This window comes from Panthera pardus, unplaced genomic scaffold (genome assembly GCF_024362965.1).
Source record: "Panthera pardus isolate Hobbes unplaced genomic scaffold, ASM2436296v1 HiC_scaffold_16, whole genome shotgun sequence".
In the NCBI taxonomy this organism is placed as follows: Eukaryota; Metazoa; Chordata; class Mammalia; order Carnivora; family Felidae; genus Panthera; species Panthera pardus.
Window position 1 is genome coordinate 67,066,231 of NW_026526721.1, and position 26,704 is coordinate 67,092,934.

Consider the following 26,704-nt stretch of genomic DNA (forward strand, 5'->3'; position numbering starts at 1 on the left):
GTCTATAAAAATGTGTTGAGTCTGTAATATGTGTCAGGGACTATGCTAGGTAGTAGGGAACACAAAAATGAGCAAGATATGATTTCTGTGCTAAAGGAACTCTCAGCCTACCCAATGAAACAGACATTTAATGGAAAGAAATTAATATTAGGACATATATAGGACACAAGTGGCACAGTATTATAGGATGATCATTTTTTTCCCAGGAGGGGTATAAGAGTGTTAAAGATGCTTGTACTAGGTTTGAAAGATGGGTAAATGTTTGTATGGGTTATGTGTTAAAATATCTAATATGTTTTTCAGATATCATGGAGGCAATATCTGAATCTGTTTCTGTGCATGTACCTCCAGCTTAGTCTGAACGTAGGGTAGATGAGCTAGGAGGCACATCACACTTATTTTTTGTTTTTTTGTTTTTCAGGCAGAGGAACGGACTAGGTATTTCTCAGTCTTCTACCTCTCCATCAATGCAGGGAGCTTGATTTCTACATTTATCACACCCATGCTTAGAGGTTAGGATCTTTTCTAAGGGGCCCTGTGTAAGGTTTTCTCTGACCAGTCAAAAATCTTTTCAAGGCTTCCTGCTCTTCATCCTCTACTTTTACAAGGGCTTAAAAATCTGAGAATTTCTTTTAATCTTGATTTGTCTGGCCCAAAAGAAAGATTATGGATGAGGTGATGGGAAGAAAGAGGATGGCTATGTCTATGACCTCACAAACTTGAGCTTGCAGAATAGAACACCAAAGATTCAAGATTCAAGGTTACTTTCTTCTGGCCTAGGAGATGTGCAGTGTTTTGGGGAAGACTGCTATGCATTGGCTTTTGGAGTTCCAGGATTACTAATGGTGATAGCTCTTGGTAAGTACACTGGGACAGAGGAAATTAATAATCACTGATGCCTGCTACATGAAAAGCATCATCTAAGCACTATTTTATTCAGTCCTCACACTAACCCTATTAGGTAAGTGTTATTGTAGGGATTTTCTCTAGACATTGGAGATAAATTAACAGAATGAAGTCAGAAACCAAGGAAGAAAGAAAGAAAGAAAGAAAGAAAGAAAGAAAGAAAGAAGACACAAAGGAAAGAAGGAAGGAAAGGGAGAAACATGCCCAAGGTTATATAACTAATAAGTTTTCTGGGGAGCTTTTAAAAAGACTAATCCCTGTGCCTTATATTGGAGCAATTAAGTCAATATCTCTGCAGGATGGAGGCTAGGTATCCATAGTCTTTTAAATATCTAGGTGATTCTAAAGAGTAGTCAAGGCTGAGATCCACCGTTCTATACTACAATATGTAAGGAAGCGAGGAAGATAATTAATCCTTTCTCTCAATCTAGCTTATTTCATCTGATAGTTATTTATCTGGTTATTGGAAGATATTTTTAATTCTTTTAAAGTAGCTTCTAGGTTTTGCTATTTCTGTCCTGCTCTTCAATGCTCCCAAGGAGTTTTCTCTTGATCAAAGGGAATGAGGGGAGTTGGATGAGTAGGTGGAAACTGATGCAAGTTAGATCAAGTGGCATTCTCCTTACCACCGACAACCCAATAATGGAAGAGGAAAGAGGATGTGTGTGTTGCTTAGTTTATGCAGTCTAAGGGGAAACTTGGATGTGATTGTTCCTAATCACTGACCTGGAAACCTGTTCTCACTCTGAGTCTTTGGGTGACACCCCCCTGGAAGATATCCAGCGCAACACATAAAGAACTCAATAGAGGAAGAAAGAACCCAAAGAGTCAATGTTCAGTCCTGATTATTTTCTTCCAGGGGGTGGTTAATAGTAATACTCAGATTCTAATTCCAATTTCAAGGAAACTTCTGTGTTATTCCGGGAGAGCTGTGATAATACATTCCCTGCTTCCTTCTCCCTTTGAAACCAAACATTTTCCCAAATATCATCCTGGTTTTCCACTTAGTGCTATGTCTCCTTCTCTGGATCATGGCACAATAATAATATTAACACATCAGAATAATTATAAAGATAAAAAGAGATACTATAAGTTAAATGTTTTATAAACTATGAAATGTTAAACAAGTGTTAGTTGTCATTATTAGCTGCTTCAGTTTTCTGGGTACGAATAAATAATTCTCTGGCCTTTCACTATAAATTTATTCATCTATTCTTTTCATTCATTGATTCAACAAACATTTATTTAATGAACCTTTTATGTGTCAAATCCTGTGTAGCAATTGGGGTTACATTGATGAATTAGAGAGCCACAGAGTTTATGCCTTCAAAAAACTTATATAGTCCAGCAGGAAAAGGGAGACATACATAGTAAACAGGAATTTACCATACAGTATGATCAGTGTCACAGTGGGGGAGGTACAGAAAAGGTTGTAGGAACACGAAGGAGGGATGTCTGACTAAAACTCTGAAGCTCAGAAAATGTTTGTCTAAAGAAATGGTATCTAAGATGAGGCCTAAAAGATTAGCAGGAGTTAATCAAAGAAGACATGATATCTGTAAGACAAGGAAATGAGAGATAATTGTGACATATCTGAAGGCCTTAGAGGAATTCCAGATTGCCCCAGGTATAAATGAGAAAGATAAAGAGAAAAAAAGTGACAAAAACCAAATAACGAACGGCCTTTTAAGTCTTAAGGAATTAGAACTTTATCAAAATATTAGGGAGCTACAAAAAATTCTGAACAGAGGAATGATTGTTAGATTTTTATTTCTCAGTGGTGTCTCTGACCATAATGTGGAGAAAGAATGGGTTAAGGGTGAAGTAAGGATATTATTTATCTTGATTACTGAATTCTTGGCATTATTTAAAATTTTGTGCTCAAGGTGAGTGTCTCACTCAGCTCAGACTAGTCTCAGCCCTGGTAAAATTGACAAAACTTGATATGATTAGAAATGTGAAGTGATGGAGAAGATAAATCAATGAATATTAGGGTTCTGACTTGAGCAATTAGGTAGATAGTGGGATCATTACACTAATGAATTTAGTTTGGGATACATTACATTTTAGATGTCTTTGAAAATGTAATTGGGGTTATCAAAGAGCTATCTGGAAATACAGGTTTAAAGCTCAGAAGAAATGTTTGGGCTGTAGATAAAGATCTGGAGCTAGTAGTGTATGAAGAGCAATTAAGCTATAAAAATAGATTAAATAACTAAGAGATAGTAAAACTAAAGTAAAAGAGGGCTACGTTAGAGCCCTGAGGAATGCCAGTATTACAAGATAGGCAAAAAGAAAAAGCTCACAAATGAGACTAAGAAGGAATGGCTAAAATGGTAGGGGTTCTATCTTGGATTCTAAGAGGATTTCAAGAAGGGAATTGTTCAGAGTAACAAATGTTACTAAGTGGGAAAGTGAGATAAGGGAGAAAAATCCCCATTGAATATAGCAACAAGAAGGTCACTAATTTGGTGATATCAGTCATGATACATTGGTGGATTCAAGACAGATTAGAGTAGAATGAGAAGTGAATAAGAGGTAAGAAAGGGAAAATGGTATGTATAGCTGAATGGGACATGGAGTCAAGAGAGTATGTTGGGCATGCTTGAATATCATTAGGAAGACTCCAGTAGAGAAAGAAGTTGAAGATGTGAGAAAAAGACAGTGTAATCAGTATGAAAGCACACATGGCAGAATTACCTTTGTACAGAGGAGGAATATCACCTTCAACTAACTGGAGGGAGAAGAGGATAGCTGTAGATATAGAAATTAATAGATTTTGTGTCAGGAAGTTGAGACAATTCCTATTTGAAGGCTTGTGTTTTCTTTATGAAGTAGGAGGCAACATCATCTACTGCAAGAAAGAATTAGTAGAGAAACTTAAGGTTCCTACTCCTCTTCTTCAGTTAAGTGGCTTTGAAATTTAAGTGTGATCTTACCCATATAATTACCTGGCCTTCCTTTTATCAGTCCACTGTCCACTCTACTATTGATATTTCTAGCCTCTTTCTAGGATCATTCTTAGTTTTAGGAGTGGTCTATTTCCCCTCCAAAATCTTCCTCTTGTCTAGATACCTCTTTTGCAGCCCACTTGTCTCCCAGGATTAGCATCCTTTCTCTTAGCCATTTTTCTGTCAACAATAAGAAGCCCATGGTAAGTAAAGCGTGCTATTTGGACAAGCTTTGGGGAAACAGAGGATGAATGAAGAAAAAGTGATAAAGGCAATCTGACTGAGAATAAGAGAATTTAGAAAGTTAAGGTAAGGAAAAGTAAGGGGACTCAGGCATTCTGGTGCATAAAGATACTATAAAGTGCTGCTGGTCACTGACAAAGACACCTTTGGTAGAAGAACTTCTAGAGGGACATCTTGCTGGAGCTGGGAAATCCATTAAGGAGGGAAATACATTTGGGACAGTACCAAGATAGAGTCTTCCTGCTGAATTTAGTTCATAAGCTTGAAAAAAATAATGTTTAGTATTTCATAATTATAAAAATAATATCATCTAATTGCTGGTTAGTTGGAATGTAGAAAAAAATAAGAAAATAAAATTCACTTATAATTAGCTGTGAAGATGTGGTTAAAGAATACGGGGTAAGGAAAAGAGAATGAGCTCAAGTACAGTAATAGCACAGAATTATTTTTGTAAGAATTATGAATAGTGGTTAGAGTGTAGAGTACCTAATGGGAAATAATGAAACATAAAGTAGGAAATAGTAGATTGAGGTGAGCTCCACAGGGGCCATGTCTTTTTTTATCTAGCAAAGTGTCTAGTGTAAGAATGAGTGAATGAGATGCTTTATGGTTGTTAACAGCATATATTATTTTTGAGTCAGACAAATCTCAGGTCAAAAATACAGTTTCTGGCATTTTATAACTATGTAATCTGTACAAATTGCTTAATTTCTTTTATCTTCAATTTCTGCAATAAAATGGAGAGAGTAGTACATATTTTTCCGGTTAAATCTGTTAATATATATAAAATGCTTAACACTTTGCATATAATAGTAAACCTTCAATAGATGGATAGTGATAATAATAGCCATGAGGATAATAATGAATTTGGGAAGAGCTTTCATGCCAGGAGTTTGGGCTTTTTAGGTAGGTCCTAGAAATAAGGTTTTAATTTGGCATCAGATAAGAGAAGGAAGAGACCAGGGATTGAAAAACTAGTTGGTAGCCATTTTAATAATCCAGGGTAGAGGTTCCAAGGTACTAAACAAGAGTCCTAGCAGTAGTAATACAAAAAAGGGGCAGATAGGAAATATGTTGAAGAGAGTCTCAATTAAAGTGGGTAACATATCAGATGTAGAGATGGAAGAAAAAGAGAGAATTCAGAAATGACTTTGATTTCTGTGGCACAAGAAAGTCTCAACAGATTACTTCTCTTAACTATTGACCATTTTATTCTTCTCTGGGATCCCATAATTTGTGTAATTCCAAAGTCAGGAAGTTTAACTCAGTCCCCTCCCTTTATAAGCTTTGCCAGTCACTCCTAACACGTCAGCAGCCTGTCCTTAGTACTGACATACTGAATGTGCTGAATGAGAAGCTAAGAACCTTGTTCGTGTATCAACTGCAGTTGTGTTTGCAATGGGAAGCAAAATATACAGAAAACCACCTCCTGAAGGAAACATAGTGAGTCAAGTTGTCAAGTGTATCTGGGTGAGTGAATTGTTTACCTGCCTTTTTCAATCAATGGGAGAGAGATGCTATGCTGAGCATATAGGCCTTCAAACATGGGTATACATTTTTCCCAATGACTCTGTTCTACTTCTGTACCTTTTGGCAAACTGAGATTAATCAGTCTTCCTCTGTGTCTCTACTTAACCATTAAGTAAAAAATATAATGTAACCATTTTTGTAAATTGAGAAAAAACTTCTGAAATGTGTATATGTAATATATGTTGCCAATAGGATGCAGGAATAGTTTAAAATTATATCTGAAATATTCTGTATTCAATGTCTGATGAAATCAAAGGGTTGGAGTAAGTCAATTAAAGTATGTGTATCTGAGGGAAGGGATAATGAATTAGAAAAGGCATGGGAGGCTTTCTTTTTGTCACACTTCTGATATCTATGCTCTGGTATCTATGCTCTGATATTTATGCTCTGCCCTAGTTTGCTATTTCCAACCGTTTCAACAACCGCTCTGGGGACATTCCTAAGCGACAGCACTGGCTGGACTGGGCAGCTGAGAAATACCCAGTAAGTTGGAAGTGCAGAAATATCTTATGCCTCCATGGAGATTTTCAATGTCCAAACTGATTCCCTCTTACTGCATTTGACTTCTTCTCTTACTGTTCTGGGACATTTCTACTCTAAACAAGAAAACCAACTCTAGAAATTCAGCCTGTTCCTTCTTTCCCTTTCTTGCAGAAGCAGCTCATTATGGATGTGAAGGCACTGACCAGGGTACTATTCCTATATATCCCACTTCCCATGTTCTGGGCTCTTTTGGATCAGCAGGTAAGAATGGTTCTTTTGAAAACAACTCCTTATTCCAGCCCCTTTCCTCTCACAGGAAAGGAATTTCTCATAATAGCATCTGTCACCCCTAGGGCTCACGATGGACCTTGCAAGCCACAAGGATGAATGGGAATCTGGTGAGAAAAGATTTTCCAGAGAAGTCTATTATTTTCTTTATAATCCATATTAGGGAAAAATTAATTTCTTTGTGTTTTTGCCTGAAAACTGACTTAAGATCATAAGAGAGGTGCCTTTAACATGAAGGTACTGAGTAGGCAAAATTTAAAAAGCTAGTCTAGAAATAAAAACACAGAATCTTCTCTTTAGAAATCAGGAATATAAAGATGGAAAGGTTTAAATGTATACAAGGAAGTAGTGAGAAGAGAGTGAATGAAATGATAGAGACTTGGGATAGAGAATGTTTTCTCCCATCTAAGCCTTCCTGGGGCATAGTAGCATCGGATTTGATTGGTGCCACTACACATTTAGCCCATCCCAGGTTCGTGGAGAGGACCTAGAAATGTGGTACTTTGTACATGGACAAGGAATGGGAAAGTTGTAAACATTGTTTTGTTTTTCCAATCTCCATTCTTTAGCAAACTCAGTCTCATCTAGGCTCTCAGTTGTTCTACTTAGATTATTATTTTGTTTTTCTACCATCTCAGTTGTGAAGAGGGCAGGGTGGAATGATACCAAGATTTTATTAACCAGTCTATTTGGAGCCTGCAAACTATAATTTTACCTTTTCCCTTTCTCTGGTTGTCCAGAATTTACTATGGTTGTTCTCTTGTTGACCCCTGGAGAACAACTTTGGAAACACTGTGTGTTAGTGGAAGTCATTATCCTAACCATAACATTGTGTTCTGCACATTATCACCTACAACTGCAGTCACTGAAATTAACAAAAACACACTGACTCTACTCTCTCTCAAGAAAACCATAGTACACCGAAAAAGAAAATTCTACTTTAGGCCTACCTGCCTTCAGCAAGCATTGCCTGAAGCCATTCCCAGTCTGTTTCCCCAAATACCCTTAGAAGCTCAACCATGGCCCTGAACTAAAGACCTGGTGAATTTTATCTTATGTATCTCTCCTACTAATTAGCAATATTTTTGATCTAAGCTATTCTTGTCTTTAGCCACCATCCAAGTGTAATTTATTATAATTTTTCAGGGTGTTTTTGTGCTTCAGCCTGACCAGATGCAGGTAGGAGTTTTCTCTATACTCATGGGGATTTATGGCTTTCCTTATCTATACTTCTACCTGTAATATCAGGATTACCAAATATAACTGGATGTTTGTTTCCTTGTATGCTGAGGAGGATTAAGGATAGGGGTGAAAATATTCTCCTTTTGCCCCACACTTCTCTTTCACATCCTGCCCACTTCCAAGTAGAGTGAATTTTGATCTCACAAGAGAAGTATAAGCTCGGGGTTTTTTTTTCCATGTCAAGACAGTATTTTGGAAATATTGTCCAAGAAAGTGTAAGGCTTTGTTGTGTGAGTAAAACACAATTTGGTGACTCCCAGTTCTTTTTTTAGCCCTTGTTTAATAATCCCCAATTCTTCCTTCTCTCCTTCTCTCCTTCACATTTTCCCTTGGGCTGTGGAACAGGAAAAGATAAGTGAAATTGGGAGGGAAAAATTCCCAACTGATTGGACAGAAAAACAGGTTCAGAGTGAAATTTGTTCTGTGGGATATTGAGAAGCTGAGGTGCTATGCAGGGCAAATAGAGTCCTGGGTATAAAGGACTGAGAGAGGTGGAATCATTCCATACTTAGTACAATGAAACTATGTTTGAACGTTAGAGTACACACAAGCAAATGAGAGCACATACTTACACTTGAGGTAGAAGAATATGTGTAATTAATCCTTTTTACCATGATGTTACAGGTACTAAATCCCCTTCTGGTTCTTATCTTCATTCCATTGTTTGACCTTGTCATTTATCGACTGGTTTCCAAATGTGGAATTAACTTTTCGTAAGTGCTCACTATGCCTTTGTTATTTAAACTGACTTAATATTTGCTCAGCTTGATAAAAGTTTAATGTCAGTACTTTTCTACTTAGTCATGATTTGTTTTGGTTTATAATTTTTCTGCTTCTATGTATCTAAGTTAAACTAAATGCCTATTGATACTGGAGGATGGGAATTAGAGCTAACTAATTCTTATTATAGACAGTCCAAGCCATTATTGCCGACTGAACTGTGTGATGTTGAAGAGGTAGATCTAAGCTTCATGGAAAGTCAAAAGTATGTGAGAATAGAATCCTAAATCAACTTGTTGCTTTATTCTTGAATGCTGCCTCTTCAAAGTATAAAGCCTATCATGACAACTAATCCCTTTAAATCTTCTACTGTCTATATGAAACAAAGTGGGTACCTAGTAAGAGTGGGAATAGAGTTGTCCCTAATTACTGCTTTCGCCCCATTCTAAATAGGAGCACCGGGTGTTGTATGGAAATGTTGAATATTGTAGACATGAAACTAATATTACACTGTGTGTTAACTAACTGGAATATAAATAAAAACTTAAAAAGAAAAGAAGTGTTATTCTTTGTAAATTTGACCAGAGGGTTTTCCAGCCTCCTCTAATTCCTGATTTAATAGCAATTTCTTTTTGATGACCACATTATCATATTCAAATGTATTCAAATGGTCTTTTTTCATTTACTCATTGATTGAGCAGATATTATTGAGTTCAGCACCAATGCCATGCAAATATAACAGCATAGATCCAGCCCTGAAGGAGTTCACTGTTCAATAAAGGAGGTAGAACACATGCAAGATAATTATTACACAATGTGATATATATTAAGTGCAGTAAGAAGGGAAACAAAGTGCCAGGGAAATAAGACTTATGAAGAAGAAGAAAATGAGGTAAAAATGTATAGTGCCTGGCATATAGCAAATGTTCAATATATCTGGCTGCACTACTATTATTTTTGGTTATGATGACATAATGTATAGAAAGACCATCATAAACAAAAGTTGATGTGGGAAAATGTGGTGCATTAACAGATAACTCTTCAGTGTGAGGAGTAGCTGGGACCAAATCAGGAAAGGTCTTTAATGGTAGGCTTAGAGGGTTTAGATTTAAAGTTTAGATATATTGTCTCTCCCTTTCCTCTGCAGATCACTTAGGAAAATGGCTGTTGGTATGATCCTAGCAAGCCTGGCGTTTGCAGTTGCAGCAGCTGTAGAGTTAAAAATTAATGTGAGTTCAATAAATCTAAAGCTCCATGAGGGCAAGACCATATCTATGGTATTCACTCTTCTGATTTGTTCAATCCTGGTTGCCTGGGACCTAGCACAGTCAGTACCTGATCTAGACAGTACCTGATCTAAAGAGGGTGCATCATACCTATCCGTGGTAAACGAGTAGATACAAGGGTAGAACAGCAATGTAAAATGACACCCACCTCCCACCTGAGTGTTTCAGAGTATATCGTCAAGGAATTCCCAAACACTAATATCCAAGGTATCTAGTCATCCCTTTGGGAACACAGGCTTTTGAATATTTGGCAGATGGAATAGCCATTATTGGGGAATGATGTATGAGGCCACAACTGAGTCAAAAAGCATGGAGTTTGTTATGTAACATCAGTGCTTGCTACACTGAGCTGGTGCTTCCCCCTCCAAACTGCCTTCAGAGTTTTCTAAGCCAAATACTCTTCAGAGGGAGAAAACTGTCCTCTTGACTAGATGGACTAGGCTGTCAGAGATAGGACAGAGCTATGTGTTCTCATTGTATTTGAAGGGTTATTTGTTGGTAATTCTGACATGCATTCTATGTCCTAAGAGAATGACCCCACCACAGCCCGGTCCTCAAGAGATTTTCCTGCAAGTCTTGAATCTGGCAGATGATGAGGTGAAGGTGACAGTACTGGGAGATGAAAACAATACTCTGCTGGAAGAGTCCCTCAGATCCTTTCAGGTGAGATATGGACTTGAATTAATTAGAAACACATTCAGGGACACCTCGGTGGCTCAGTTGGTTAAGCATCCTGAACTTCGGTTCAGGTTATGATCTTCTGGTTGGTGAGTTCGATCCCCATGTCGGGCTCTGTGCTGACAGCTCAGAGCCTGGAGCCTGCTTTGGATTCTGTGTCTCCCTGTCTCTCTGCCCCTCCCTGGCTCACCTCTGTCTGTCTCTCTCTCAAAAATAAATAAACACTAAACAAATTTTTTAAAAAAGAAACACATTCAGATTATGCATCAAGGTGACAGCATAATATAGTGGTTAGAAGCACACACTTGTGGAGTCAAACTGGCCCCAGTCCAATTCCTGGTTCTGCCATTCCATAGCTATAAGACCCTGAACAAGATACTTTATCTCTAAATCTCAGTTTCATCATCTGTAAAATGGCAATAATTTTTATGCCATAAGCTGTTGTAAGGATAAATATTATATGTAAAGCACTTAGTGTCAGGGACATTGTAAGCTCTCAGTGGGTTGTCATTTGTATTGTTATTTCAAACTGCTTCCTAATATCACATCCTCTGGAAGGATTTGGCTTGTATATTTTCACTAATATTACTGTAAATATTCTGAAATATTTATTTTAAGATATTGTTTTTAATAATAAAAATAATATACATCTATTGTTGAAAACTGAAGAGTATGTAGAAGGACATAAAAATCACCTGTAATTCCATTACCCAGAGATGATCAGTTAAGCATTTTTGTATAAATGAATAAATACGTTTTTAAAAAGTACTCAAACTCTACATGCTGTGTTGAACTTTGATTTTTTTCTTAACATTAACCATATCATAATCATCCTTCTTTGTCAAGAGCATGATTTTAATGGACACATGATATTCCATTTTATGGATATATCATAGTTTACTGAGGTATATCCTTATAGGTATTTAAGATTTTTTTATTATACATAATCCTATAATGAACATCCTTACTATAAATCTTTATGCATGCCTCCAATTACTCTAATATAGCATATTCCTAAAAACAGAATTACTAGGTTAAAGGGCAAGGTTGAAAGTATCTGATGAGCTCACCTGCCCTGGGATGCTATGAGACTGTGATGTCTACAATGCATCAGAAGTTGAGCATGACAATTTCTTCATTCCACAGAAGATGCCACACTATGCCCAACTCCACCTAAAGACAAAGAGCCAGGATTTCCACTTCTACCTAAAATATCATAATCTGTCCGTCTACACTAAACATTCTGTGGAGGAGAAGAACTGGTACAGTCTGATCCTTCGAGAAGATGGAAAAAATATTTCCAGCATGATGGTAAGTTGAGGAATGATCTAGGTTCCAAACTGTTATCTTTTTTTGACTGGATCATTTATATCTTACCAAAGATATGCCTGATGATCAGATTTCTGACTATCAGTTCCTTGTTGTCACCAGTAACTGATTTTTACTTTCCTCTATTACAGGTGAAGGATGAAGAAAACAAAACAGCCAATGGGATGACAACTGTGAGGTTTGGATGTCAAGGAGAACCCAGGCCACTCTGTTTTGAATCTTGGTCTCTCTTCTGATCTGTGGGGCTTCAGATAAAGTAGCCTCACATTCTATTTGTCTTGTACAGAGATTCTCTCGCCTATAATATCAAGGGCATGGGTATCAGAGGCATTTTCCAGGACAATGAGAGACAGGTTTGCTTTCGCATGTGGTATTAAAAGATGACCCTGTATCTGTATATGTCCCTGGTGCTCTAATGTGTACATCCCTTTTTGTTGAATTTAATCCACTTATCTTGCTCTCAGGAAAATAACTGAGTACTTCCCTCTCTGTGATCACCAGAGAAAAATTTAGAAGTGAGCAAATAATCCTTTCTTCATGGTTGGTGGTTGAATATCCCTTATTGTTACTGTGTTTTTAAAGCATAGTTTTTTGTAAACCTGTAGAAGCCCTATGGTGTAGTAAAGGTAACACCTTTGGTTTTGAATCCAGATAAGGCAAAAATCATGTCAGGTATCCAGGGAAAGTTACAGAGATAGAGAACCCAAGAGGTCACTGGTCTCTGTAGCAGGAATCAGGCATGAAATAGAGAGATGCACATGCTTATGGCTGTCAAGATTAGGTGGTTGCTATTGTGTGCCAAAAACTGTTCTAGGCACTGGGAATATAGCGGTAAACAGGTGTCCCTGTTTGGGAGGGTTTGTCTGATGTGTGACAATGTCTCTACCCTTAGGTTTATTAATACATTACACAAAGAAGTCAACATCTCCCTGACTACAGATATCTTCCTCAGTGTTGGTGAAGACTATGGTGTGTCTGCTTACATAACTGTACAAAGTGGAGAGTAAGAGCATTACCCTTGTGGACCTTTTACTTCTATCAACAATTGTTTTTTATTTTTATTTTTATTTTTCGTTTTTGCAATTTCATTTTATTCCACTGGCCCAATGTCATTGTACAAATAAAATTCAGTTGCGTTCCAAATAGCACAACAGAGTCTTCTGGAATGGCACCCTACATATAACAATTGTTTTTTAAATGTTTTCTTTGCATATAGGTGTGGGGATTGATTTTGAGTATACTCAGGTTTCCTGTTTTATACTGTTTCACTAATTCTTAAGACTTGGATGAGAAAAACACATAAGGCTTGGATGAGAAGACTGAGGGCCTGAAGTCCACAAAAGAAGATGATTTGTGCCTTCTTTATTCAGGCATAAGGTTAAAAAAAAACTACCTGACAGACAATGAAGAGCTCAGATCAGGGTCAGAAAAACCTGGCATTAAAATCAATCACTCCTAGAGACTTCTTTTCAAAGAGAAATGGTAGCTTTGCTGCTTGACTCACCATGAATAGAGAGATGAGGTCACTCTTTCCCTGGAGATGGGAATGCATTTTCTAGAATAAATGTGGTGTTTATTCTAACTAAAATTGTCCTGTTCCAGATATGCTGCAGTACATTGTAGAACAGAAGATAAGGACTTTTTACTGAATATGGGTCTACTAGACTTTGGTGCAACTTATCTGTTTGTTATTACTAATGTAAGTAACTCATGACCACCCTACTCTCTCCTTCTATATATCTGTATCTATATTTATATCTATATATTTATTATCTGTATCTGTATTTATCCTGGGATCCAAAGAAAACTGTATGTTGGTGCAGGGTCACATACTTATTTCTAGTGTAAAGTGATAGGTTCTTTTGGGACTTTAGAAAGTCTATTAAGGTCTCTATAAGGGACATTAAAAGAGATAACATAGGCAATAGGCATATAATAGAAATATAGAATGATATAATAGGTGGACTTTTGTGTCTGGATTCTTTCATTTGGCATATTTTCCAAGGTTCATTCATGTTGTAGGATGTATCGGTGCTTCATTTCTTGTTACTATTAATTAATATTCCATTATATAGATGTAACACATTTTATTTGTCAATTCATCAGTTAATGGACAGTTGGGTTGTTTCTACCTTTTCACTATTATAAATAATGTTGTTATGAACATTCATGTACAAGTTTTTGCATGGACATTTTCATTTCTCTTGGGTGTATATGTATGAGTGGAATTTCTGGGTCACATGGTAACTCTAAGTTTTAACCATCTGAGGCACCACTAGGAACTTTTCCAAAATGAATTCCATTTTACATTCCCACCAATAGTGTATGAAGGTTGAAATTCCTCCTCATCTTCACCAACACTTTTTTTCTGTCTTTTTTATACCCATCCTAGTAGATGTGAATAATATCTCATTGTGCTTGTGAGGGGGCGGGCGGGGGACACAGAATCCGAAGCAGGCTTCAGGCTACAAGCTATCAGCACAGAGCCCGACGTGGGGCTCAAACTCACAAACTGTGAGATCATGACCTGAGCTGAATGCTCAACTGACTGAGCCACCCAGGCGCCCCTTTCTCCTCTAGCTTCTAGTGGTTTTCTGGCAACATTTGGTATTCCTTGATATGTAGAAGAATCACCCCAATCTCTGCCTTCAAGAGAAGGCTTGTCTGTGTCCAACATTCTTTTTTACGAGAATACCAGCCACAGTGGATTAGAACCCACCCTAATGACCCCATTTTCACATGACTAATTATATCTGCAACAAACCTATATCCAAGTAAGGTCACATTCTCAGGACTCAGTTAGGGTTAGGGCTTCAACATATGAGTTTTAAGGGGACGCAATTCAACCCATAACACTTGTATTCCTGTTATTATTCTACTTTTTGCTTGTTCTGTTTTTTGTATGCTACTCAGGATAGAAGTCATACATATTGTTTCTGAATGCCAGGATCTAATAAGCATTTAAAGTAAACATCATAAATTGGAGCTTGGGGGCCCAGTTTTTTCCATAGTCCTATTTTGTTTGGCCTGCACAGGACTGACAAAAGTAATAATAATCATTATTAGTTGACAATACTTAAAATTCGGTGGATTTCATGTAAGAAGCAGGATTCTTAACATTTTTCTCTCTTTTTAAAAAATTTTAGTTAGTTAACATATAATGCAATATTGGTTTCAGGAGTAGAATCCAGTGACCCATCATTTACGTAAAACATTCAGTGTTCATCACAATAAGTGCCCTCCTTAGTACCCACCACCCATCCAGCCCATCTCCCACCCACCTCCCTCCATCAACCCATAGTTTATTCTCTATCATTAAGAGTATCTTGTGGTTTGTTTCCCTCTCTTCTCTTTTCCCCTTCCTTTCATATGTTCATTTGTCGTGTTTCTTAAATTCCACATGAGTTAAATCATATGGTATTTGTCTTTCTCTGATTAACTTATTTCGCTTAGCATAATACATTCTGGCTCCATCCATATGATTGCAAATGGCAAAATTTCATTCTTTTTGATGGCTAATATTCCACTATATATATATAGTATACACACACACACACACACACACACACACACACACACACCCCAAATCTTTATCTGTTCATCAGTTTATGGACAGTTGGGCTCTCTCCATAGTTTGGCTATTGTTGATAATGCTGCTATTAACATTGGGGTGCATGTACCCCTTTGAATCTGTATTTTGTATCCTTTGGGTAAATACCTAATAGTGCAATTGCTAGACTGTAGGGTAGTTCTATTTTTACTTTCATAAAGAACCTCTATACTATTCTCAGGAGTGTCTGCACCAGTTTGCATTCCCACCAACAGTGCATGAGGGTTCCCCTTTCTCTGCATCCTCACCAATACCTGTTATATCTTGCATTGTTAATTTTAGCCATTTTGACAGGTGCGAGGTGGTATTTCATTGTGTTTATTTTTTTGTTTTCCTGATGATGAGTGATGTTAAACATCTTTTCATGTGTCTGTTAGCCATCTGGATGTCTTTTTTGGAAAAGTGTCTATGCATGTATTCTGCCCATTTTTTAACTGAGTTATTTGGTTTTTGGGTGTTGAATTTGATATGTTATTTATAGATTTTTGGTACTAACATTTATTAGTTATGCCATTTTCAAATATCTTCTCCCATTCTGTAGGATGCCTTTTAGTTGTGTTGATTGTTTCCTTCACTGTGCAGAAGATTTTTACCGTGAAGTCCCAATAGTTCCTGTTGGCTTTTGTTTCCCTTGCCTTCAGCGACATGTCTAGTAAGAAGTTTCTTCAGCTGAGGTCAAAGAAGTTTGCTACCTGTTTTATCCTGTAGGATTTTGATGGTTTCCTGTCACACATTTGGGTCTTTCATCCATTTTGAATTTACTTTTGTGTATGGTGTAAGAAAGTGGCCTAGTTTCATTCTTCTACATGTTGCCATCCAGTTTTCCTAACACCATTTGTTGAAAATACTTTTTCCCATTGGATATTATTTCCTGCTTTGTCAAAGATTAGTTGGCAGTATAGTTGTGGATCCATTTCTGGGTTCTCTGTTCTGTTCCATTAATCTATGTGTCTGTTTTTGTGCCAGTACCATATTGTCTTGATGCCTATAGCTTTGTAATACAGCTTGAAATCCAGAATCATGATGCTTCCAGTTTTGTTTTTCTTTTACAGGATTGCTTTGGCTATCTGGAGTTTTTTGTGGTTCCATACAAATTTTAAGATTTGATCTAGCTCTGTGAAAAATGCTGGTGGTATTTTGATAGGGATTGCATTAAATGTGTAGATTGCTGTATGGAAACCAATTTGACAATAAATTATATTTAATATAAAAAATGTGTAGATTGCTTTGAGTAGTATGGACATTTTAATAATGTTTGTTCTTCCAATCCATGAGTATGGAATGCTTTTCCATTTCTTTGTGTTCTCTTCAATTTCTTTCATAAGTGTTCTATAATTTTCAGAGTATACATCTTTTACCTCTTTAGTTCGGTTTATTCCTAGATATCTCATTGTGTTAATGCAATTGCAAATGAGATCGATTCCTTGATTTCTTTTTCTGCTGCTTTATTATTGGTATATAGAAATGCAACAGATTTCTGCACATTGATTTTATATCCTGCAACTTTGCTGAATTCATGAATTAATTCTAGCAATTTTTTAGTGGAGTCTTTCAGGTTTTCTACATAGAATATCATGTCATCTGCAAATAGTGAAAGTTGCACTTTTTCCTTGCCAATTTCGATGCCTTTTATTTCTTTTTGTTGTCTGATTGCTGAGACTAAGACTTCTACAACTATATTAAATAGTAATGGGGAGAGTGGACATCCTTGTCTCATACCCGACTGTAGGAGAAAAGCTCTCTGTTTTTCCCAATTGAGAATGTTACTAGCTGTTGGTCTTTCATATATGGCCTTTATGATGTTGAGGTATGTTCCATATATCCCACCTTCTTGAGGGTATTTATCAGGAAAGGATGCAGTGTTTTGTTAAATGCTTTTTCTGCATCTATTGACAGGATCATATGGTTCTTAGACTTTCTTTTATTAATGTAGGGTATCACATTGGTTGATTTGTGGATATTGAACCAGCCCTGCAGCCCAGGAACATATCCCACTTATGGTGAATAATTCTTTTAATGTACTGTTGAATTCAATTTGCTAGTATCTTGTTGAGAATTTTTGCATCCAGGTTCATCAGGTATATTGGCCTGTAATTCTCCTTTATAGTGGAGTCTTTGTCTGGTTTTGGAATCATGGTAATGCTAACTTTGCAGAATGAGTTTAGAAGTTTTTCTTCCATTTCTATATTTTGAAACAGTCTGAGAAGAATGGGTATTAACTCTTCTTTAAATATCTGGTAGAATTCCCCCTGGGAAGCCAGAAATTGTTGATTACTGATTTAATTTCTTTGCTGGTTACACATCTGTTGAAATTTTCTATTTCTTCCTGTTTCAGTTTTGGTACTGTGTGAGTTTCTAGGAATTTATCCATTTCCTCCAGATTGTCCTGTTTGTCGGCATATAATTTTTCATGGTATTCTTTTATAATTGTTTGTATTTCTGAGGTGTTGGTTATGATCTGTCCTCTTTCATTCTTGATTTTATCTATTTGGGTCCTTTCTCTTTTCTTTTTGCTAAGTCTGGCTAGAGGGTTATCAATTTTGTTAATTATTTCAAAGAAACAGCTCTTAGTTTCATCGATCTTTTTACTGGATTTTGTTCTATACCATTTATTTCTGCTCTAATCTTTATTGTTTCCCTTCTTCTGCTGGCTTTAGGCTTTATTTTCTGTTCCTTTTCTAGCTTCTTTAACTGTAAAGTTAGATTGTCCATTTGGGACCTTTCTTGCTTCTTGAGATAGACCTGAATTGCAATATACTTCCCTCTTAAGACTGCCTTTGCTGCATCCAAAAGGTTTTGGACTGTGATGTTTTCGTTTTCATTTTCTTTTTTCTTGTGGTTGACTTCAAGTTTCATAGCGTTGTGATCTGAAAATATGCATGGTATGATCTTGATCTTTTTGTACTTGTTGAGGGATGATTTGTGATTCAGTATGTGATCCATTCTGAAGAATGTTCCTTGTGCACTCGAAAAGAATGTGTATTCTGCTGTTTTAAGATGAAATGTTCTGAATATATGTTAAGTCCATCTGGTCCAGTGTGTCATTCAAAGCCATTGTCTCCTTGTTCATTTTCAGCTTAGGTGATCTCTCCATTGTTGTAAGTGGGGTGTTAAAGTCCCCTACTATTATTGTATTATTATCAATGAGTTTATTTATGTTATTAATTGATTTATGTATCAATTATGATATAATGCCCTTCTTCATTTCTTATTTCAGTCTTTGTTTTAAAATCTAGTTTGTCTGGGGCGCCTGAGTGGCTCAGTCGGTTAACCGTCGACCTTGGCTCACGTCATGATCTCACAGTTCGTGAGTTCGAGCCCCTTGTCAGGTTCTGGGCTGACAGCTCAGAACCTGGAGACTGCTTCAGATTCCGTGTCTCCCTCTATCTGCCCTTCCGTTGCTTGCACTCTGTTTCTCGCATTGTCTCAAAAGTAAATAAACATTAAAAAAACTTAAAATCTAGTTTGTCTAGATATAAGAATGGCTACTCTGGCTTTCTTTTGATGTCCATTCACATGATAGATGGTTCTCCATAGCCTCACTTTTAAACTGTAGATATCTTTAGGTCTAAAATGAGTCTCTTGTAGGCAGAAAATTGATAGATCTTTTTTTTTTTTTTATCCATTCTGCTACTCTATGTCTTTTGATTGGAGCACTTAATCCATTTACATTCAGAGTGATTATTGAAATTCATGAATTTAGTGCCATTGTGTTACCTGTAGAGTTGGTGTATCTGGTGATGCTCTCAGGTCCTTTCTAGTCTTTCTTGCTTTTGTTCTGTTTTTTTTTCCTCCACTCAGAGTCCCACTTCAAATTTCTTATCAGGCTGGTTTAGTGGTCACAAACTCCTTTAGTTTTTGTTCGGGAAATTCTTTATCTCTCCAACAGCCTTGCTGGATAGAGTGTTCTTGGCTGCTTATTTTTTACATTCAGTATGTTGAATATATTTTGCCACACCTTTCTGACCTGCCAAGTTTCTGTGGACAGATATTCTGCAAACCTGGTCTGTCTTCCCTGGTAGGTTAAGGACATCCCCCGCCCCCCCTCCGGCTGCTTTCAGGATTCTTTCCTTGTCTGTGTATACTGTGAATTTGACTATGATATGTCTTGGCCATAGCCAGATTTTGTTGGATTTAATGGGAGTTTTCTGTGCTTCTTGGATTTTGATGTTTGTGTCTTTCCCCAGATTAGGGAAGTTTTCAGCTATAATTTGCTCAAATAATCCTTCTGCCCCCTTTTCTCTCTCTTCATCTTCTGGGACTCCTGTGATATAAATGTTATTATGTTTTAACAAATTGCTGAGTTCCCTAAGTCTGCCTTTGTGATCTCTAACCTTTGTTTCCCTCTTCTTTTTCAGCTTCATTATTTTCCATAATTTTATCTTCTATGTCACTAATTTGTTCTTCTGCCTCATCCATCCTCGTTTTTGTGGCCTCCATTTGGGTTTACATCTTTGTTATAGCATTTTTAATTTCAGCCCGACTAGATTTTAGTTCTTTTATCTCTGCATAAATGATTCTGTGGTGTCGTCTATGCTTTTTTTCAAGCCCTGCTAGTATCCTTATAATCATTGTTTTATTTATTTTAAAAGATTTTTTAAATGTTTATTTATTTTTGAGAGGGGGGAGGGGCAGAGAGGGAGACAGAATCTGAAGTAGGCTCCCCACTGTCAGCACACAGCCCAGTGTGGGGCTCAAACCCTCCAACCATGAGATCATGACCTGAGCCGAAGTCCAAGGCTCAACTGACTGAGCCACCCAGGCATCCCATAATCATTGTTTCAAATTCTAGTTCAGAGATCTTACTTACATCTGCATTGACCAAATACCTGGTCATCATTTCTTCCTGTTCTTTCTTTTGAGGTGACTTCCTCTATCTTGTCATTTTGGAGGAAGAAAAAACAACAATAATAGAATGAAATAAAAATGAAAAATAAAGGGAGCCAGATCCTAGGTGTGTTTTTGTCTGTTTGTTAAGAGAGGCTTGATAGAAAAAAAAAGAAAAGAGAAAAGAGGAGAGAAAAAAATTTAATTTAAAATTTAAAAAATAAAAAGAATAATAAAATAAAATTAAAAAATTGTGCTTTTTCTGTATACAAGAAACAAAAGAAAAGAAAAACAACAACATCAACAACAAAACAAAAACAGAAGGAACAGCAAATGAACAAACAAACAAAAATGAAGCTAGATCCAGTTTCCCCTGTAACTGAAACTTTGTAGCAGTCTGTGATCAGTAGACTAAGCTCAGGGAAGGGATCTGTGCTGGTCTTCTGCAGGAGGGGCCTCCAGGGCACAGTGGAGGTGGGGGGGAGGGGTGGTTGATGGTAGGAGGGAGGCTTGGTGTAACAGCTCCATTCTCCACTTGGTGGCATTGTGTAGCTCACTGGAGTTGATTAGTGTTTGTGGGCTAATGGTGGAAATGCCTTCACCCCACTCCCTAGTCTCCAGAGTGTGAAGTTTGTACCTTCACAGATGTGCAGTTGCCCCTTTTGTCTCCCAGGCATCGGTCAGCTCCCTGCCTTCCCCCTGTCTCCCAGGTATCAACCTACTAGGGAGTGCCTCCCTCCAGATTTTTATCTCAGGAATGGCTGTGTTTCAAAACCCCACACTTCAAAGACCTCCACAGTTCCAGAGAAAAGGGTCTTGCTGCACTGTGGCCCACTTGTCCCAGGAAATGGTTGTACCATTATGCAGCAGTAGCAACTCAGAGTTTGTGGTAAATTGCAACACATATCCATATCCCGCTCCAGGGTTTGCTACCCTCAGGCAGTGTCTGTTTTTATATGGGTGAATGTGGCAGTATGATGGTGCCCACTGGGTCTCTTGCCCATGGGGAGACTGTATCACCTCTACTAAATGCACTCCAAGCTGGGGAACCCATTCTCCTGTGCAACCCAGGGAATCCTCAGACCATGCTGCCCATTCCCAGGGTTCTGACCTGCTTTCTCACCAGAGAACCACCAGGGAGGGGCTAACCTCTGAAACTTCAGACTCTGTGCTCCACTGTTTATAAAAACCTGGTGGTAGTGAAAGCTTCTCCTTTTCTTTTCCCCGTGCTAAGTTTTTTTGCGCAGTCCCCTGTACATGTTTTTACTCTTTCTCTGTTTTCAGAGGGAAGAGTGCTTTTTTGCACAAACCCAATGTGCTGCTCTCTCTCCCTCTCTTTCTCCTCTCTGTGAAAATGCTTTCCTCCCCCTCTGCAGCACCACGGCTCATCTCTCCCCCATTTCACCTCACTGCACCATATACCTGCCACATTCTCTCCCTCAAATTGTGTAGATTGTTCTGTTAATCCTCAGCTTGATTTCCTAGCTGTTCAAAATGGTTTGATATTGATCTAGCTGTGTTCAAGGGACAAGACCAGGGTTCCCTTATTACTCTGCCATCTTAACTCCTCCTCTCCTCTCTTAAGTTTCTTAAAAACAATAACAGAAGATTTAATTACAAGTATTACCATGTCAATTAGTTGGTGCTGTAATGGCTATGCCCTTTAGATGAGGCCTGTGCTATCCACTTTACCACAGCCCCCATCATTCCCATTTAGCCTGCTTCGTTTTCTTAATTGTTTGCCTGTGGGTATTTGAGTATGAGACCTTGATTTAGAAGCTTAAGTCACGGTCTTCTATTAGCCTAAGAAAACCCGAACATATGTCTATGTATTGTTCATAATATCAATTGAAGCAAAATTTACCTATTTTGAACCTAATGACCCTTTGACTCAGAAAATGAAGGACATTTGGATGTCAGACACTTTTGATTTCAAGGACTTTTGATCTTGATGTTTTAATTGCTATTTTAATCACATTATACTTTAGATATTATACCTACTACCTAATAATGGTTTCACTTCAAGAAATAAATGTAATTTTAGAGTTTTTATTCCATTTATAACAAATATTAGTAGACATAGCCTATATAAAATAAAACCAACCATAACTAAAAACCTACAGACAAAGAAATGAAGATTATAGAATCACATATATTTGGTAACATTAATAACAACAACAATAAAAGACCCTAAAAATATATTTTTGACCAAAATTCTACAGAAAAATTATCTCTTTTTCACATAATTTGAATGTGTGAGATTTGAGTTAAAAAATAACGGCCAGTAAATAGAATTAAAAATAGCAGGCACTATTTGATATAGATTTTTCAACATTTTGATCCAACATTTTGATCAACAAAATGTTTAATGTAAGGTATACCAAGAAAATAATTAATTTTGATAAAATTAATTTTAGTAAAATAAAAATTTTAATGGAAAATGTCCAAAACCAGTTTAATTATGCTTACATAGAAAACTGGACAAGGAAGTAAACTTTCTCAAGAACATGCTGAAAATTCATTGTGTTTGTATAATTTAGACACCATTTTATATTTAAAATATTGGTCAGGGGCACCTGGGTGGCTCAGTTGGTTAAGCATCTAACTTTGGCTCAGGTCATGATCTTGCTGTTCATGAGTTGGAGCCCTGTGTAGGGCTCTGTGCTGACAGATCAGAGCCTGGAGTCTGTTTCAGGTTCTGTGTCTCCCTCTCTCTGCCCCTGCCCCCTCTGCCCCTCTCAAAAATAAATAAACATTTAAAAAAATTTTTAAAAATAAAATAAAATGTTAGCCAGGATCAAAATACCTATAGTTCAAAATGATGGAAATCCAAACTACAGTATCAAAATATTCTGCCATTTTAAGGACTTTGTCAATAATGGTATCTGATTGACTGAAGCCTGGTAAGTGAGTGCAGTGTTACCAAAAAGAATTTCAAAAACTGAAATTGTATAGGATTTGTTCAGTTTCTTGAAGGATGAAAATACAAAAAGGGGATGGATATAAGATCACATAATGCTGTAGGTTAGAAATATTCACTTGTGACTGCTGATAAGCCTATTTCTTCTTTCTCTCACTAAGAACACCAGTCAGGATCCTCAGGCCTGGAAGATGAAAGACACTCCAGCCAACAAACTGTCCATTGCATGGCAGCTACCACAATATGCCCTGGTTACAGCTGGGGAGGTCATGTTCTCTGTCACAGGACTTGAGTTTTCTTATTCTCAGGTAAGTTTTTCCAAGTGAAAAGTGGAGGTATATATATATTTCTCAGAGAAGGATGAGGTTTAATCCTAGCACTGCCTTAAATAGGTATGTGATCCTGGTCAAGACCTCTCTATTTTTCGGCCTTAGATTCCTTACATATGACCCTGAACAGAGAGTCATCTTGACTCCCAGGATCATGGCAGGGCAGCATAGTAGGTGATGCTCTTTGGGATCTAGGAAAGGGTACTTTAAGAATGAGGACTGTGGGAGCGCCTGGTGGCTCAGTAGGTTGAGTGTCCAACTTCTGCTCAGGTCATGATCTTGCAGTTCATGAGTTGGAGCCCTGTGTTAGGCTCTGTGCTGACAGCTCAGAGCCTGGAGCCTGTTTCAGATTCTGTGCCTCCCTCTCTCTCTCTGCACCTCCCCACTTGGGATCTGTCTCTCTCTCTCTTTCAAAAATAAAAATAGATCACAAAAAAAATTTTTTTAAAGAATAAGGACTGTGAAGTCAAACTGGCCATGTTCAAATTCTGACTGTACAACCTATTGCAAAAACTTGAGCAAGTTAATGATCTCTGATGCTATTTTTCTTTATGTATAAAATAAGAATACTGGTAGAATTTATCTCTTAGGGTATAATGAAGATTATATGGTATAATGAATTAAAATATTCAATTAAGAGCTCCATCTTATTTTTACTGTTAACATTATTTCCATGCCCTGAATCAAACACCACAGCTGAACTTGGGGGGTGGGGCAGGAGTTCAAATTTGGAAACTTTTGTGGGAGAAGTTTTCTGGATGCATGGGTCATATGGATGCTGTAGGGCGTTTGTTTACTCACAAACCTGTGTCCTCTTTAGGCTCCCTCTAGCATGAAATCTGTACTCCAGGCAGCCTGGTTGTTGACAGTTGCAGTTGGGAATATCATCGTGCTTGTTGTGGCACAGTTCAGTGGCCTGGTACAGGTATGGATCTGATGGAAGTAGGAACTTGTCTACACATGATTTCCCCTCCAAGTTCCTTTTCTCCCTGTTCCCCTATCCCTTTGCCCCTCACATTTCCTACTCAGTGCTGTGGCATGAGATGGGCTAGATATAAACAGACATGGCCAGGAAAATAGACATATAAGAGTGGCAATAATGGCCATCATAGGCCCATCGGAGGAGACGCCAGTGAACCCATTCTTCTTTTAGCAAACCTCTGCCTACACTGGTGATCCTGAATCAATCTGCTCATCCTACAAAGATCATTTAATTTCAAGTTTCTCCACATTCGTCTCTATATTTATTTCTTCCTGCAGTGGGCAGAATTCATTTTGTTTTCTTGTCTCCTGCTGGTGGTCTGCCTGATCTTCTCCATCATGGGCTACTACTATGTTCCTATAAAGCCAGAGGATTTACAGAAGCCAGCAGATAAGCAGATTCTCCATACCCAAGGAAACGTGATCAACCTGGAGACCAAGAAGACAAAGCTTTAATGGCTCCTTGGCCTCTGCCCAGACCCCAATCTCTGGCTTTGGTCTTGGCCATCATCCATCTTAAAGCATTTTTTTCTCCTACTTGGTCAGGGAATAGAAGTAGCATCGTACCTGAGATGATCTCCTTCATTTTTGATAGAAGCAGTTCTAGGACTGGATTTTCCAGTACATTAAAGTACAAGTCCCCTGAGACTCTATGTCTCCCCATCAATTACTAAACTCGTAAACATTGTGTAGTATTGCTGAAGCAGGCTAGGTGTTTCTAAATGTCCATTAAAAACACAAATGTATATTGAAATTAATTTCTGGGGTTATGCAAAGTTATGTAGGAATCCCTTTACTTGCCATTTAGAACTAATGACTCCTTTCTTTGAGGTGCTGATTCCGGGGAAATATTGCAGAATAACAGAAATGGTATTTCAAGTTTCTTCGTAAGCAACATACTTATACTATTACTAGGACCTCATGAATTAGTGTGTCTGGTGCAATCTGGTTCAGGGGCTGGCCTGTCAGCTACCCAGGTTTGATAAGACCTTTTTAGTAAATTTTTCAGTACAGGTGGTAGGAGACAAATGACATTTTATTAATACACAGAAGAAATATATCTTTCTGATAATTATAGTATTTTATCTACTAACCAAAATACCTTTTCTTCATACTGGTAGATCTTTGGAGACCAAATTAAATATGCTAAGCATGGTTCTGGAAATCAAGAACAAGTATAACTTGTAAAAATCTTGGGGTGCCTGGGTGGCTCAGTTGGTTGAGTCTGACTCTTGATTAGGGTTCAGGTCAGGATCTCATGGTTCATGAGATGGAGTCCTGCATCAGGCTCTGCACTGAAGGCATGGAGCCTGTTTGGGATTCTGTCTCTCCCTCTCTCTCTCAAACATAAATGAATAAACTTCTTACAAAAATAAATCCTGTTGAGCCATTCTTCTACAATGCACATTCTTCTTGGGACTACAAAATTTCAGCTGGATTATGCCTTCCTGTGGACAGTTGTATAGACACTTATTATAATTTTCCAACCATACCTTTTCAATGTCACTGGGCCAGCTTTTTATTATAATTACATCATTTCTAGTTTATTGCAACAGATATTTAATAACAATAATATTTTTATGAATTCAACTTCCTTTTTTATTATCACCCTCTTCAGCCTCAAAGTAGTGGTCTGTTTTGATAGTTTTTCCTATTTGTCTTTTCCTATAATTTTAATTTTTTTCCAATTTTTTATTTAAATTCTAGTTATTTAACATACAGTGTAATATTAGTTTCAGATGTAGAATTTAGTGATTCATCACTACATATACCACTGGGTGCTCATCACAAGTGCACTCCTTAATACCCATTGTCTATTTAATCCATTCTCCCACTCACCTCCCCTCTGGTAACCATCAGTTTGTTCTCTATAGTTAAGAGTCTGGATTGCCTCTCTTTCCCCACCCCCATCTTCATTTGTTTTGTTTCTTAAATTCCATATATGAGTGAAATCATATGGTATTTGTCTCTCTCTGACTTATTTCGCTTAGCATAATAATCTCTAGCTCCATCCAAATCATTGCAAATGGCAAGATTTCATTCTTTTTTAGGACTGAGTAACATTCCATTGTATATATGTACCACATCTTCTTGATCCATTCATTAGTTACATAATTTTTAAATGCCGTCTCTCCATTTAGGCCTTGGAATTTCTTGTTTATTAAAAAAGTTACAATAACACTCTAGGTTTAAGCTTATAAAATGGTGATGCTCAGTGGAGGGGCTTGGTCCCATATAAAGATCCTATCAAAATCTGTAAGGGGATGACAAAAGTGGTAGAACACAGGGTGGTTTTTTTTTTTTTCTGTGTTAAAATGTCAAAAACATTACCTTGTACACAATGAATGAACCAGTGAACAGGCATGGGGATGTCATTATAC

The 26,704-nt window shown here is 37.4% G+C and overlaps 1 protein-coding gene across 3 annotated transcripts in view; it reads left to right on the forward strand.

Moving 5' to 3' along the window:
* SLC15A2 (solute carrier family 15 member 2) overlaps positions 1-25,700 on the forward strand; it is a 35,112-nt gene extending 9,412 nt beyond the window's left edge. Inside the window, exons 6-22 of one of the 3 annotated variants that reach the window (XM_053903432.1) lie at positions 422-512; positions 781-858; positions 5,488-5,570; positions 6,027-6,113; positions 6,285-6,374; positions 6,467-6,511; positions 7,548-7,580; positions 8,268-8,356; positions 9,511-9,592; positions 10,178-10,312; positions 11,474-11,638; positions 11,788-11,834; positions 12,549-12,659; positions 13,259-13,355; positions 23,175-23,321; positions 24,163-24,267; positions 24,690-25,700. In XM_053903432.1, the coding sequence (XP_053759407.1) occupies positions 422-512; positions 781-858; positions 5,488-5,570; positions 6,027-6,113; positions 6,285-6,374; positions 6,467-6,511; positions 7,548-7,580; positions 8,268-8,356; positions 9,511-9,592; positions 10,178-10,312; positions 11,474-11,638; positions 11,788-11,834; positions 12,549-12,659; positions 13,259-13,355; positions 23,175-23,321; positions 24,163-24,267; positions 24,690-24,779 (1,575 nt within the window). In that variant the 3' untranslated portion in view covers positions 24,780-25,700. Of the gene's footprint in view, positions 1-421; positions 513-780; positions 859-5,487; positions 5,571-6,026; positions 6,114-6,284; positions 6,375-6,466; positions 6,512-7,547; positions 7,581-8,267; positions 8,357-9,510; positions 9,593-10,177; positions 10,313-11,473; positions 11,639-11,787; positions 11,835-12,548; positions 12,660-13,258; positions 13,356-23,174; positions 23,322-24,162; positions 24,268-24,602 lie in introns of all 3 variants that reach the window. The other 2 variants (XM_053903431.1, XM_053903430.1) reach the window with 2 other exon arrangements.
* The last annotated feature ends 1,004 nt before the right edge of the window (positions 25,701-26,704 follow it).